We start from the raw sequence: 14,795 nt of genomic DNA, 5'->3' as shown, positions 1-14,795 counted from the left end.
GGGAGTTTTATCAGTTTTATAATTCGATTTTATTATTATTGTAGTTTATCAAGTGAAAGAGATTGCATGTCCAATAAAGCAATTCTAGGCCTACATATTTAAATTATTATAGTTTGTTGGTGGAGACCTGATTTTCACGACACCAACAGTACAGCCATAGGGTACAGCCATAGACAGTAAAAGAAGGTAAAAGGTACAGCAGACCAACAAAAAAACAAACAAACATGGTAACTTACAGCCTTTTTTTACAGTCTGTTTTAAAGCAGACGCACTGCATGTACGTACTGCGTCAACGCGCTTACGTCAGCACGCCCGAGCGGCGATGATTGGCTGGCGGGTAAATTTGAAACGCAACTCCTTTAGACGAACGTTAACAACACATCCGGGTAAACTTGTTGGACAAACCGGTGCTCTGCTGTTGTGCCTGGAAAACATATATATGTTCAAGTTATAATCTTACGTTACATCGTTTACACACAAGGCTGGGCGTCTACAACAGTACGTAAGTTATATTATTACATGGCAAACCAATGTTTGTTTGTTACTAATGACGAGCCGCTTAGAAAACACATGCTAGTGTTTTACTGTAACGTCTATTGTTCACCATTGAACATATTGTGATTTAAACGTGTTTGGACTGTCGTTACGGTTGCACTTTCATAATCCTAGCAAAAACAAGTTTTATACTATTTTATTAATATTGTTTTAGTGTAGTACACTTATGTATTTTTAAAAGTAAGTTATTACTAACGTTACTTTGTCACTTTCACTGTTTTAGATTGAAACTACTTCTTTTATTCTATTATTGCGTATCTTATGCAGATACATAATATCAATATTCCTCATTGGCCACGCCTATAATATTTTGAATGACCGAAAAGCCACAGATGACCAAACTGTGGAATGTGTGATCTCGAGATATTAACAATAATCTTATATCAACTTATTCTAGACTTATTCTCAATTAAATCTAGCAAGTTGTCTGAACTGGTGCACACTGCACACAATTAAAATATTTTTCTGCAATGCAGGAGGACATGGAGACTGCTGTAATCAATCTTCACAGTGTTTTTGAAAGCCTGCGGGCACAAGCTGATGTTCTCAATGAAAGCATTGAGCCCCGTAAGTACTGGCTGTGTTGGATATTTGAAATAAAATGCATGCATGCTGTAGTACACTGTCTCAATCTCTCCCACTAAATATTCACTGCAATTCTTTGTCTCATTGTCAGAGTTCATTCAGATGGCCCTGAACTTTGAGGACAGTCGTCGTAAATGGCTGAGACTCGAGCATGAGCTAAATGCATGTAAGGAGGTGCTCACCAAGGCCGAGACAGAGCGAGGAGCATTGGAGGTCAAACTCAAACATGCCCGCAACCAAGTGGATGTGGAGATCCGTCGGAGACAGAAAGCTGAGGCCGACTGTGCAAAACTGGTTTGTAGGCCTCTTTTTGGATGGTACTTGGGCTGTAGACATGTTCTCTGAATTTAGGCTCAAACCAGACATTCCTCTCCAGGACCGTCAGATCCAGCTCATCCGGGAGCTGCTGGTGACTGAAGGCTCCAGTAACAGCATCCAGTTAAATGAGGAGCAGCGCTCAGCTCTGGCCTTTCTAAATGCCCGTTCCCAGAATCCCACAAACCTCAACACTAGTCGACGGTAAGAGAAAAAGCAACCCATTTTACTTCTGTAATATGATGCTTTTCTGAGTTTTCATTCCATTACTTTTGTAATATTGTATTATGTATTGAGGCATGCCTTTCAATTAACTTTTCAGTTAAACTGCATCGAGATTGGCAGTATAACCTAAATCTTAAACCCTGTCATTTGTATGTGTCATTTAAAGTCAGCATTAAATGAAAATAAACCCTCTCTATTTACTAAATTTATGACTACTGTGTCTTTTGAGGCAGTGGCAGAAACATAGGATGCTTGCTGGTATGCTTGGCTTTATTCCGTGCTCTTGTCTCTGCTGGTTTCAAAACGTGTCTCTGTTATATTATAATTTTCTGCTCATCCGACACTTTGCAACAACACAACCTTGTTTCTGCAGCGACTTTTTAGCATTTTTCCTATAGCAACGTCTGACTTTTATGTAGTCTGAGAAAGTCTCACAAACCATGTGAAATCCAAACAAAGCAGTTGGATTGAAACGGATTTGTACACAAAACACATATGTACAGTATGTAGCTCGAAACAGATTTGTAAAAATCATATTTCATGTGTTTCTTTGCTAAATCTGATCAGATTTCAGTCAGGTATGCACTAAAATCAGATTTGGACTGACAGTCTGACCTACAAAAGACCCGATAATCCATTATATTCGGCTTTGTCACAATACGGAATAAATAATCTGTCGCTACTTCAGTGTCATCGCAACTTTAACATCATGAATTTGCTACTTTGAAGCAATGTGTAAAGTGCTATATAAATACCTGGGTTCGTACAATGTGCTTTTTTTGACTTTGCTCTTTTATGCAATGAAGATTCTAGTGCTTTAATGTTCCCATACTGAAAGTTGCCACAGTCATTGCATATTTTGCTTGTGCTGCACTTAATTTGTACCATTTTGTTTTAGCTATTAGTATACTTTTATTTATGTGTACCTTTTTTAGGGCTCCCACTCCCATTGGCGCTTTTTTGGATTTGTGCTCTCACGCTAATTTGCCCTGTTTACTAAATCTGGCCCTTAGAATTGGAAAGATAATAAAGATATTGATTAAGTGAGATCTCTGATTATACTCTTTGAAAAGCGGTGCTTAAAGTCCTTGAAAGCCCTGGAATTTAATTTTACAATATCTGAACGAACCCTAAAATAAGATAATTTGAAGCTGGATATTACAGAAATCTGTCAGGCAGGATATAATTGAATCATAAAAAGTTGTATTATTTTTTTCAGCTTGAGTGACTGAAAAGGTATTTATAAAGCATTTTTAATGTACTGTATCTTCAAGGATTTAAGGAAATGTCATAAAAGACAGAAGAATTGGTTCGGTTTTTATGCTTGAATTGTTTCTTACTGCTGTAACCTTCATTTGTCTCTTCTAGACTGACCACCATTGATGAATCGGCGTCTATCTTGTCTGACATCAGCTATGATAAAACTGATGATTCTTTGGTATGTCATTTTCTTGAATATTAAAAATATTAAGTTTATATGTATTCCTGTCTCAAACTTGACACAGAGAAAGAAAGTGAATCTTTGAAATTTTGTTAGACCGACTCATCCTTTATTGATTTAATTTGACTTTTCTTTAAATGAAGGACTGGGACTCCTCTGCAGTCAGGACCGTTCGTCTCAAGAAACGACAAAAGAGAGTAAGCTTCCAAATAAATTCACATTTAATCCAAACACTTCCAAATTTCAAGCAATATCTTATTATTTAATCTGTCTCAATGCAGCGCTCCTCCCGAAACCACACAGAAGGCCCTCCTGCTGGTCCCAAGAGGTCCCGTTCCACCGGCCGCACCTCTGAGAAAGTAAGAGCTGGTTACATGAGCGCATGACTGACTGTTTAATATTGGAGAAAGACTCTTTAGTATAAAAGCTCCCTGCTGGGCTTTGCTTTAGTCATTAGAGGTTTAATGTTTCCACGGTTCTCCTCAGTCCCTACAACCCATTGAAGTATGACTATTGGAAGATTTTATCTTCTTTTGACTAGGCCTGTCACGATAACAAATTTTGCTGGACGATAAATTGTCCAGGACATTATTGCGATAAACGATAATATTGTCGTTCTGAGACCATTTACATCTAAAATAATGATAATGGCATAATAATGGAGGAACACCTTTTCAAAGATCAATAAACTTTTATTTCTAAAGACACTGAAAATGGAAAACATTTTAAATATCCAGAATAAATGAACAAAACAACCAAAAACAATAAAAGCAATGGACTCTCAGTCTCTGTTAACAAAAAAATGCACTTGAATAAATACCAAAAACAATAAATAAAATGGATGTAAACAAAACCCGGCCCTACCCTATGATAAATTATTTGTTATTAAAGCATTAACACACAAACCACTGCTAATTTAACATAAAAGCAAGCAGGCTACTGCGTGCATGGTTTGGCATGACTGAATGCGCGCAAAGTGCGCTCCCTTAATAATTCCTAAAAAGCTGACAGTTCATCGCGATCTCACATATCTCTGTTATTATCAATGAAGCTGACTGCACAATGAATCTTTCATAATATCCACACTTTGTTTGTTGTAATTAGAGGATTTGCCAGCATACAGAATTCAGCACTGAACAAAAAGTCTTTTAAGCGGTGAGGGGAGTCTATTTTAAATGCTTCTGATTGGCCATTGCGTTCAAGAAATCAACTCACGTCTGTGATTGGCTACATCACTCAACCCTGCAAACATGTTATGAATAGAAACTCTGGCCTGTAAATCGTTTCTATTTTGTTTCAGTTGTTGTTGTTGCTTTTCTGCAACAGTTGAATAAAAATCTATTGGTTTTTAAATGTTTTATTCATAGATATTTCTAGTTTGCAGGAGTCCCGCGAATCGTTGTATTCTCCCGCAACCCGCACACACAAAGTGAGTGCATTACCGCCCGGTGCCCGCACTCACACTCGGCCATCAAATCTAGTGCGCACCGCACTCTATTGCGTTGGGAGTGCACGCCTCTAGATCAAGGGCCCGGCCCGAGGATAGTGTCGGGAAATATCGGTCAAGTTTGGGCTCGGGAAGAGAATCTAAGCTCTAGTTCACGCTAAGGAACCAAGAGTTGTCATCCAGTCTCTTTGGTAGAGAGAGAGAGACGAGGAAAACAAACAAGCATGCAAATGGAAATTATCGCGGCCGGAAAAATTATCGAGCTCATTTTTTTTTATCGTGCGATTAATTGATTTATTGACTATCGCGACAGGCCTACTCTTGACATTGTAAAAGCCAAGTTAACAAGCTATTCCCGGGTTGATGTTAATGTCCAGTTTATACTGGCCCTATTTTAGGTGAATGTGTAGTAAGTTAGAAATTGTTTGACAATTAATTAATTTGAGTTCTGTTTTATCAGGGTAATGAGTCTCTGGTGGCTAAGACCACCGTGACGGTGCCCGCTGATGGCGGACCCATTGAGGCGGTCACCACAGTGGAGGCTGTTCCGTACTGGACCAGGAGCCGCAGAAAGACTGGTAAGCTCACTTCACTAAGTTTATTATTGTCATTCGTGAGAGTGCAAGTGCAGAGCAAGAGAATATTTGCATGAGTCATTGATTATATGATTCTTGCTATTGATTGAATAATAATGTGCAGCCTGCTGTATTATAAATAAGATCCGCAGTGAGTCAGGATGTGTGGTTGCCGTATCATAAATATGCGTTGTTTTATTGAACAGGGTCAAAGATTAATTTAAATAATTCATTATGTGGTTTGCAGGACTCTGGGGCATTTTAAATTGACCCCTTGTTGAGTCTTCAGCCTGGTACTCTTATTTATTTATATTTGTTTTTTCATGAGGTCTATTTCGTATGGGCTTTTTCCCTGGTCATTTCTCACACCCCAAGCCTTTGCATTTCTGTTTAAGTATTCTGCCGTAGTTAGCAGGGCTTCTCTCTGCTTTTGTTCTTCAGCTGTTCAGGAGTGGGACACTGCTGACACCGACTCTGTTCAGTCTATGGATGTGTTCAAGCATCCCAGTCAGCCCAATGGAGAGAGCAGAGCAGAGCCCAGCACTCCCCAGGGCAACGGAGGTGTCCGTCTGCATGAGTTTGTCTCCAAAACGGTAGGATATAAATCTTTCTAAGATGCGAAGATGCACTTGATGCATTGCTCTTGAGTCCCAACCATAGATGGTTGTTTACTTTTTAGATCATATCTTAAATTATTCATCCATGTATGCGTTTTAAATTTGACTTTGTAAATTAATCAAAATGATAACTGGACCGTCCCAGTGAAAAGACTTCTCTCTAGTGATGTATGCTGGACTTTTCCATTCGTTCAGGCCTCTTAAGCGCCAACGCTCTTATAATCAACTCCAAGCTTGCATTCAGCTCTGCCTTCATCCAATCAACAATTAATGGATAGAACCAAGACCCCACCCAACTTCTTTCCCATCTTTCTTCCGACCATCTGTTTTACTATGTTTAGAAAAGATCTATCACAACTTTCATTATATCGTGACTAAAGGTGATGATACACGGGGCCACTTTTTTGAGCAATGTTGCCGGGCAATGTTGCTTGGGTGCTTTCCCATTGAGAATGGGCAAAAAATTTCTATCTGGATACTTTAGATCGGCCGTGGGCCCTGTGTCTCACCTGGTTGCCTGTTGATGGCAACATGGCTCAAAGTTACCCCGTGTATCTTCACCTTAAGAGTGTACTTACACTAGGTGATCTGAACCGTGCCGGCGCACGTTTGACCCCCAAAGTCTGGTTCGTTTGACTTTTGCCATTATCATAGTAAAAAGCGAGATATCTGGCTGTATTTTATCTAAAATGTCCACCCAAAAAAAAAAATGCTCTGCAGTATTTAAAACTGACACAAAACAATGTAATTTCCCATTATAATCAGTGAAGTTGTCTAGAACAGGGTTTCCCAAACTTTTCCATTCCAGGACCCACGTAGACAAGAATAATCTATCTCAAGACCCACCAAAATAATTTTAAAGCATGAATATGGGATGGGAGGCGTTAGTTCTCTTTAGAGCAGTTTTGTTCCTTGTCATAGTATGACATATAAGTTTAATTGCAATACAAACTTATGGTACATTATCAAAAAGTTTGAGAATTAAAATAGTAGTGGCAACTATATAATACTAATGGCTGTTGAAATAATGTGAAGAATACTGAGTAGTTTTTGTCTGCTGCCCTGAACTGATTTACCCAAACATGGCAAAACAAATTTAAAGAAATGAAAAGGATTAAGTAAGCTTAATCTTAACCAAAGGTTTGATATGACAAAAAATCAGAATATAAAAAAAAGAATAGACTTATAATCTTGTTTGACAGTATGCCCAGGACCTAGAATTTCAATACTAATATTTATGCTGCGAGTGTTGTTAAACTCATTGCGTTGTTCAGTGCAGAAAACGCTTTCGTGCTCATATACATTTTAAATACTTTTTACATATTTTCCTTATGCGTTGGTAGGTATCAAAATGCATGCGAGGGAACACAAAACAATGCACTCTTATGACGACCATATCTCTGAAAGACAACAGCGCTGTGTTGAACAGACGACAGAGATTAATGCGTTTCCCAAAAGCATCGTATAAGTAGATTGTAGAACCATTGCCACCAATGGTCTCTACAATCAACTAGCTCACGATGCTTTTGGGAAACGCAGCCCAGACCTGAATCAGCCTTTCGTGACATTTGAATTCTCCGGTGTAATGCGATCTCATGCAGAATGCAGTGCAGTGATTGGAGTAAACGAGTTTCTTCTCGTTAATAATGCGCACCAAACTGCTTAAAGACCCACTCCGATGAAAATAATGTTTTTCTAGGTGTTAACATGTTCTTGTGGCATTTTTCTGATGTTAGAGGACATACCTTGAGAAAAATAAGCTCAAAGTTGTATTTCTGAGTATTTCTACATTCAAATGGCTGTGAATCAGTAGCAGACGCTAAAATGCCGGCCTAAAATAGACTGGAGTTGTGACGTAGTAACTCCACTGGGCGTCTCCACACGCGACGTCTTGAAGTGAAATAATGATCGGTGATAACTTTGATTAACTTCGGATAATAATAATTAACGTGTATATAATACTGTTGCCCCACCGGTATTGGGGATGTAAGCTAGCGGGAGAGACAGAGCTCTCAGCAACGGGCAGGGGGAGGGTCGTCTCCATGCCAACGGCTCCGCCCACAACGCAGAGGCGAATTGCTAATGAGCTACTGCCGCTCTGCTGAAGCGAAGTCCCAGAAAACGGCACAGGTTTTGTGATTTTGGCTAAAAATGGCATAATCATAATTTAAAGACCACTGGCAATGTTTAAAAATAGCTCAAAATATGATCGTAGTGGGACTTTAATGAACCGAAGCCACTCTGAGACGGTGAAAATTGTTATCACAACAAGTCGCACGCGCGTGCTTCATGAAACACAATACTGACATATTTATTTAACTTTAAATCGCTCTAAGCAATATATCGATTTCTATTTAACGTTGGTTCATCGTGCAACCTGTTTGTATGTGTCACTCATGAAATGTAAATTCAGCTGCAGCCAATATAGTGATTGCGCGACCCACCTCTTCCCAATCTGCGACCCACAGTTTGAAAAACCCTGGTCTAGATAGGTTAGCAGTGGCCTGTGTTTATAGTCCTCACAGCTCATATCTGCCTGGCTTTTTTTTTATTTTTTTTTAGGTGATCAAACCAGAGTCTTGTGTGCCATGTGGTAAGAGGATCAAATTTGGGAAAATCTCTCTGAAGTGCAGGGACTGCCGTGTTGTGTCCCACCCCGAATGCCGCGAGCGCTGCCCTCTGCCCTGCATTCCAAACATGACTGGAACTCCAGTCAAAAGTGGAGAGGTGACAAATCTATATGAAGCTTTATCATCCAACTCGAATATTTTCTCCCTCTTTTCCATGCTGATAAGTTTAAACTAAGTGGCTGTGTTGTACTCTTCATTAAACATATCAACCTGGTGTGATTTTCGATAGGGCACCCTTGCAAGCTACGTGTCCTCCACCTCTCCCATGATTCCTTCACTAGTGGTGCACTGCGTTAATGAGATTGAGCAGAGAGGCCTACATGAGGTAAATTGATAAAGATGCTGGATTCAGTCTAGAACACAGGACAACAAGAACTATGTTCTGAAAACCTGCGTATCTCTTCGGCAGACTGGTCTTTACCGGGTGTCTGGCTCCGATCGTGTGGTCAAGGACCTGAAAGAGAAGTTCCATCGTGGGAAAAACGTTCCCCTGCTCAGCAAGGTGGACGATATCCATGTCATCACAGGCCTCCTTAAGGACTTCCTGAGGAACCTCAAAGAACCCCTGCTAACCTTCCGCCTCAACCGTGCCTTCATGGATGCTGCTGGTTAGTGTTGATGTATGAATGTACACACTACCGTTCAAAAGTTTAGGGTAAACAATAAATCCATTTAGATTAATTTGAGTAAAAATGTGTTTTCTTTACCAAGAAAGTGGAAAGATGAAAACCATTTTCTATTTCAAACTTTTACATAGCATTTGTAGGTCATAATAACAAAAAATTAAAATCCAGGTTTTGATTTTCAAAGATTTATTATAAAAACGGATTATTTTTTCCCCCAAAATGCAATAAATCCATTTTTAAAAAAAAATCAAAATGCAATTAATCCATTGAATCAATATAAAAGTTTTTTTTTTTCATATTGAAACTGTTTGAAAATACACAACAACATAAGTTTATTAGTATAATATTTTTATTGAGAACTGTAAAGAAGATTGAAAACATTTTTCCTCCTCCCTAGTGCCTCATCTTCTTAAAGCTCCAGTCCGTAACTTTTCCTCTTTGTCGCCATCTGTCTGTTCGAAATCTGTAACTGCAGTGATTCGCGGAATTATCATCTTTACGTGGGTTGTAAATCGGCATGAAACAGCGCGGATGAACACAGTGTTTTGAGGCGAGTGGTGCTGTCAGTCACCGCGCTGTGTGGATATTGTCATACAGAATCACAGATTCACTTTTTGAAAGTTTGACCAACATAAGAATTTTCATAAGAAAATGTCTTCTGAACAAGTAACATCCATTTTTGTTCTGACCAACTAAGGGGGAAAAAGCATTCGACATGATAAGCTTCGTTAGATTTAATCAACGCGATTTACAGCAACTGTGCAAATTATAGCCTACTTTGTTCTCAAATTGTTCATGTTAACAACATCACATCAGCATTGCGTGACTAATGTTAAATTTAATGTGTTTTATGGTTACCTGTGTAGTTCAGAATTCATATTCTCCATAATAGCAAAACGAGAAAGGCACAACAGAGGAAACTCCATAACTGTGTGAATTAAGAAAACGTACTGTTACACGATTGAACTATTGAAATGTCTTAACTTACTTGTTCAGCAGAAAAAAAGCCGTCTCTTCTTCCGTTTTGAACCCCTTCAAAACACGGAGTTCACGCAGTTTTCAAAAGCCCCGCCGATGTTTAAATCCTTGTGTTCGCATGAGACGGTTTCTTTCTCTTTCTCTAGCCACCTTAAATCCGAAGTACGAAGTCTTTTGGGTTTTATAACTGCTGAATCTCCAGTTGACACTGATGATTGTTGTTTGGATCTTTCTGGATGCCATAAGTTTAATTATGTAAAGTGCTGCGAGAAAAGCCTATACATCTAAACATCTCGTCACGCGCAGTATAGCCGGCTAGCCGAAACTCCTTCTTTATGTGTATGGGTGTGACGTAATGACGCAAAGACATGCTCGAATTTCCCGCGGAAACCCACCAGTACCACTGGAATTAAAATCATTGTTACAAGCTAACCGGTTTGAATCTAGCTATGGCAAGCAGATAGTTTTGACCACTGGCAGAATAAGTTTTTTTTTTAATATAATTATTTTGGATTATTTTTAACTTAAAAAAGTTACGGACTGGAGCTTTAATCTTCTCACGAAAATGATTCGATTTCGATGCCTTACGTTTCTTACCCACCGCAGAAACAACCACAGGTTCATCAATGCCGTCAAAATTATTCATTTTTTTGTTTGTTTGTTGATCGAAAAGTACAAAATAGATAAGAAATACTAGAAAGCCGGGTGTATTTAAGGCGCTGCCGTTACTGTTTACATTGCGTGGAATGGTGCGTTGTGATTATTTCGCATTCTGCAGAGAAGGGAGACTGGCGTTTGTCGCGGTTTGGAAAGAAAGGGAGAAAACATGACAGAATAACACGGCGGATATCGCATTTTACTTAAAATTAAACATTGACTTTTCAATACCAACCAGATACAATACTGATTTTATACTGATTTTTGCAGTAACTAATTTAAAAAAAAAATGGCGTTTATCGCGTTTTGAAACCAAACTCTTCATATATTCTCAAAAGCCACAAACCCGATTTTTTTTTTTTCTCATATATTTATTTCCGCAAACATTGAACATATCTGATTAACATCAATCTTATTTCTAGTCTTCTTGTTAATCAAACTACAAAAGATGGAAAATCACTCCCTGCTCTTCATTGAATAACTTTTTTGTTTCTTTAATTTTGTTTATTTAATTTGTACTGTGAAGATTATATGCAGTGTTATTTTACATTAGATTATTTCGTTCAATTTCTGTACCTGGAAAACTACTGTTAGACAAACCTGAAAAACTTTGAAAGCACTGGTTATTTCATTTGTGTCTTTGTTCGATTGCATTTATTTATTTGTGCCATTTGCTTGTTGTTTAATTATTTAGTTTTATTATTTATAATTATCAAAAACAATAACTAGGCCCATTTTATTCAGTTATTACTACTTTTTTTGCGGTGGGGCCAGTGAAAATTGTATTCAATTGAGAATCGAATTAAGATCTTGTGAATCAAAATCTAACCGGGACATCTGAATTGATACTGAGCCCTAGTCGGTACGATTTTTAAAAAGTCTCATGCTCACCAAGACTGCATTTATTTGATCAAAAAACAGTAACATTGTGGAAGAAATACTATTTAAAATAACTTAATCTTATTTTAATACTAAGTGACATGTATTCCTGTGATGGCTAAGCTGAACTTTCAGCATCGTTACTCCAGTCTTCAGTATCACATGATCCTTCAGAAATCATTCAAATATGCTGATTCGCTTCTAAAACATTTCTTTTTTCTTTATATAGAAAGTATTTGATCAATTGAATGTGTCCTTGCTGAATAATAGAATGAATTACTTATCTTATAAATCTTATCTCACTGACCCCAAAATGTTGATCCGTGGTGTACTTGGGAAGATGGATGTGTTAATATTAGTACACTCAATAGTAACCATTCACTCTGTTCTCATAGAGCTGTCTGATGATGACAACAGCATTGCCTTAATATATCAGAACATCAGTGATCTTCCACAGCCCAACAGAGACACTCTGGCCTTCCTCATCATTCATTTGCAGAGGTAAACATCATACACCATTTCTGATTCTACTGTCTGGTTTATTGCCTGTACCATTTGCAAATACTATTTAATTATTAAAGTCAACACTTACATTAACATTTGTAACTTTAAAGGAATAATTCAGGTTCAAAGCAATTTGATCAGTTTGTTAAAAACTGGGGCATTTAGGGGCAATTACCCTGGTGTAAAAGCAGAAATATGAAGCCTGTATTTAACCATTACCTTAAACTTTGCTTTTAGTGTGATGGTCATACTCCTGACATAGTGTTGCAATTTTAATTTATTTATGCTGCTGTAAATGCTCTATCTAGCAGTTATAAGTGTTGGGGGGGAAAAAAAGGTTTAATCTGGAAGTTTAATTTTCTTTTTTTAAACAACATAAAAGCATTCGATTACCTTGATAGGCATTGTTTTTACAATAACACAACATATTTGTATTATTGTGTTTACAAAATTGTTACCAGATATTATGGCATCAATTCTGGAAACACTTTTTTGTAGTTTCCCTGTTTTTTAACAGCAAATGCGTACAATGTAACATGGAGCTAAATAAGGAACTACCTTGCAGTCCATTTACAGTTCAATAAAAGTGTCATTGTATGGTTTTGATGTATTCACTCCATTTACACCAAATTAAAAAGCTATTACATATCTTTTTTTATATTTTATTATAATTTGTATGTTAAGTACCGCTATCAATCCAGCTTAGTTTAGAGCAACACATTCTTGTATACGATATTAAAACCCAGCACTTCTCTCGGAAGGCAGTTTTTAGGCTGTGAGACTTCATATTAAACTTGGGTATTATTTCTGTCATCATTAGAGTGGCCCAGAGCACAGATACAAAGATGGATGGCACTAATCTGGCTCGTGTATTTGGACCTACAATTGTGGGTCATGGCGTGCCTGACCCAGAGCCAATGACCATCCTGCAAGACACAAAACGACAGCCAAAAGTAAGTGCTCATGGCTAAAGGTCCCCACTTTTCTTTTCCCCCATTGGGTCTAGTTTGTAAATGTATGGTGTTTTGGACCAGTTTTTCCACCAAGCTCTTTCTCTCTCTCAGGTGGTTGAGCGTCTCCTCGGTCTGCCTGTGGAGTACTGGAGTCAGTTTATGATCGGCAACAACGACCAAGCTCACAATCACATGATCATTGAGAACGCCAATGTCCACGCAACTCCTGATCAGAAAAGTATGAATTTCACATACAAACATTTAACAAAACTCTTAGCTATTTCCAAAGTCTGATAGTGATATTCTATAACAACATCCTTTCTTTGTACTCTAGCAAGTATGTTTGGGCCCGTGACGACTCCTGACCAGCAGATGAGCAAGACCCCTTCGTCCAGCTCTCTCTCCCAACGCATGAAGAACGCAACTCTCAACGCAATCACTCCAAAGTATGTTTGAACCTTAGCGGGTTTTATAGTAGTATGACACAGCTGTTTGAGTATTTGTGAGCTAACCATTATGAACATCCGTTCTGTTTTCAGGTTTGCTAGCAGGAGCAGAGCTCCAGTCAGCGTCTCTCGCCAGGGGAACTTCTTCGCCTCGCCTCTCCTGAAGTAGCCCTGAAGCAGTTCAGCTCTTCATGGCTAAGAGTTTTTCTTTTCTTTGGGAAACAGCTGCAATATATTACATTGTCCTACTAGCGTATTGTATGTCTGGTTTGTCCATCAATTCAAACCATTTTAACGCTACTCTTTTTATCTTACCTCTTTTTAGTTTTCTTGTAACATTTGTATTTTAGTCACTTTTAAATGTACTATTAACATCCTCACAACCAAAGCGATGGGCTGATATAAGCACTTCCATCAGTCACTGAATCCTCATAGAATAACAGAATCTGCATCAGTTTGGGAGTTCTTTATGAAGAAACCTGAACTTGATTGTTGCATCTAGAACAAAAAGGTTATGCTTTATGCAGGATTTGTATAGCATAATCTGCGACTGTAACTTTGTATATTCTAATTTTATGCTTTACATTGAACGACTATGCTTTACCTTAAATCTCAATCTCTTGGAGGGTTCAATGATGTAGTGACAGATTTTTCTATATAGTGTAAACTGTGTTTTTAAACATAGTCCAGCTTAAATTTCACAGCCAGTAGGTATAATACATAATTTGTGTTAAAATGATGCTCCTGATGATGTTTTGAATTTGTTTAAATTATCCATTTGTGGTGTTTGAAATGCATTGAACCCTCTGAGAGTTGTTTATAGAGGGATTCAGGACAGCAAGAAAAATGTAAGATAATTGAATGCTATTTGCATGCAAAAACATTATTGGTTGTTGTGGTGGGCATTTTAGCTTTCATAAACGAACATGGCCAGAATTATTTCAGATTTTCTCAATGGCATTGATTTGTCTATATGCAGTTCTGTCTCCGTTTATTTAATTGTATACCGTATTTAAAGTATAAGCAAAAAAGGTGCCCTCTGGGAGAATTGACTGATTTTGAAGCATCTAATGTACCTATAGTATAAAGACTTGGACTGATTAGATGCTTTTCACTGTATGCAATTGATCATTTCTTTCAGTGGTGCAGTGTTTCTGGAGCAGTAGTTGTGTGCATTGCTGATTTGTCCATTTTTCATTGTTTTCAAAGAGCAACTGTTTATTATGTTGAACATTGGAGTCGATTTATCAATTCTAGTTGCTTTTCAATTTGAGTGGTGTGACATTTTGTAAGACTTGTGCTGTTTGTAAAATACATTCATTTATTGCCAGTCCATAAGTCAATTGTGTTTTTTTTTTTCTT

The 14,795-nt window shown here is 37.9% G+C and overlaps 1 protein-coding gene across 2 annotated transcripts; it reads left to right on the top strand.

Annotated features, from left to right (window-relative positions):
• The first annotated feature begins 364 nt into the window (after nt 1-364).
• racgap1 (Rac GTPase activating protein 1) lies at nt 365-14,786 on the top strand. Of its 2 annotated transcripts, none has more exons than XM_056257904.1 (17): nt 365-498; nt 1,032-1,122; nt 1,232-1,434; nt 1,517-1,659; nt 3,049-3,118; nt 3,265-3,318; nt 3,403-3,480; nt 5,029-5,146; nt 5,585-5,736; nt 8,323-8,487; nt 8,620-8,715; nt 8,800-8,998; nt 11,926-12,031; nt 12,855-12,987; nt 13,099-13,225; nt 13,322-13,433; nt 13,527-14,786. In XM_056257904.1, the coding sequence occupies exons 2-17, from the start codon at nt 1,038-1,040 to the stop codon at nt 13,600-13,602; spliced, it is 1,917 nt and encodes a 638-aa protein (XP_056113879.1). In that variant the 5' UTR covers nt 365-498; nt 1,032-1,037; the 3' UTR covers nt 13,603-14,786. The 2 variants fall into 2 exon arrangements, with proteins under 2 accessions (XP_056113879.1, XP_056113878.1); XM_056257903.1 differs by having other exon boundaries at nt 371-502.
• The last annotated feature ends 9 nt before the right edge of the window (nt 14,787-14,795 follow it).

This window comes from Rhinichthys klamathensis, unplaced genomic scaffold, assembly GCF_029890125.1.
Source record: "Rhinichthys klamathensis goyatoka isolate OS25496 unplaced genomic scaffold, OSU_Roscu_1.1 h1tg000147l_1, whole genome shotgun sequence".
Classification (NCBI taxonomy): domain Eukaryota; kingdom Metazoa; phylum Chordata; class Actinopteri; order Cypriniformes; family Leuciscidae; genus Rhinichthys; species Rhinichthys klamathensis.
This window is presented reverse-complemented; position numbering and strand designations above follow the sequence as displayed.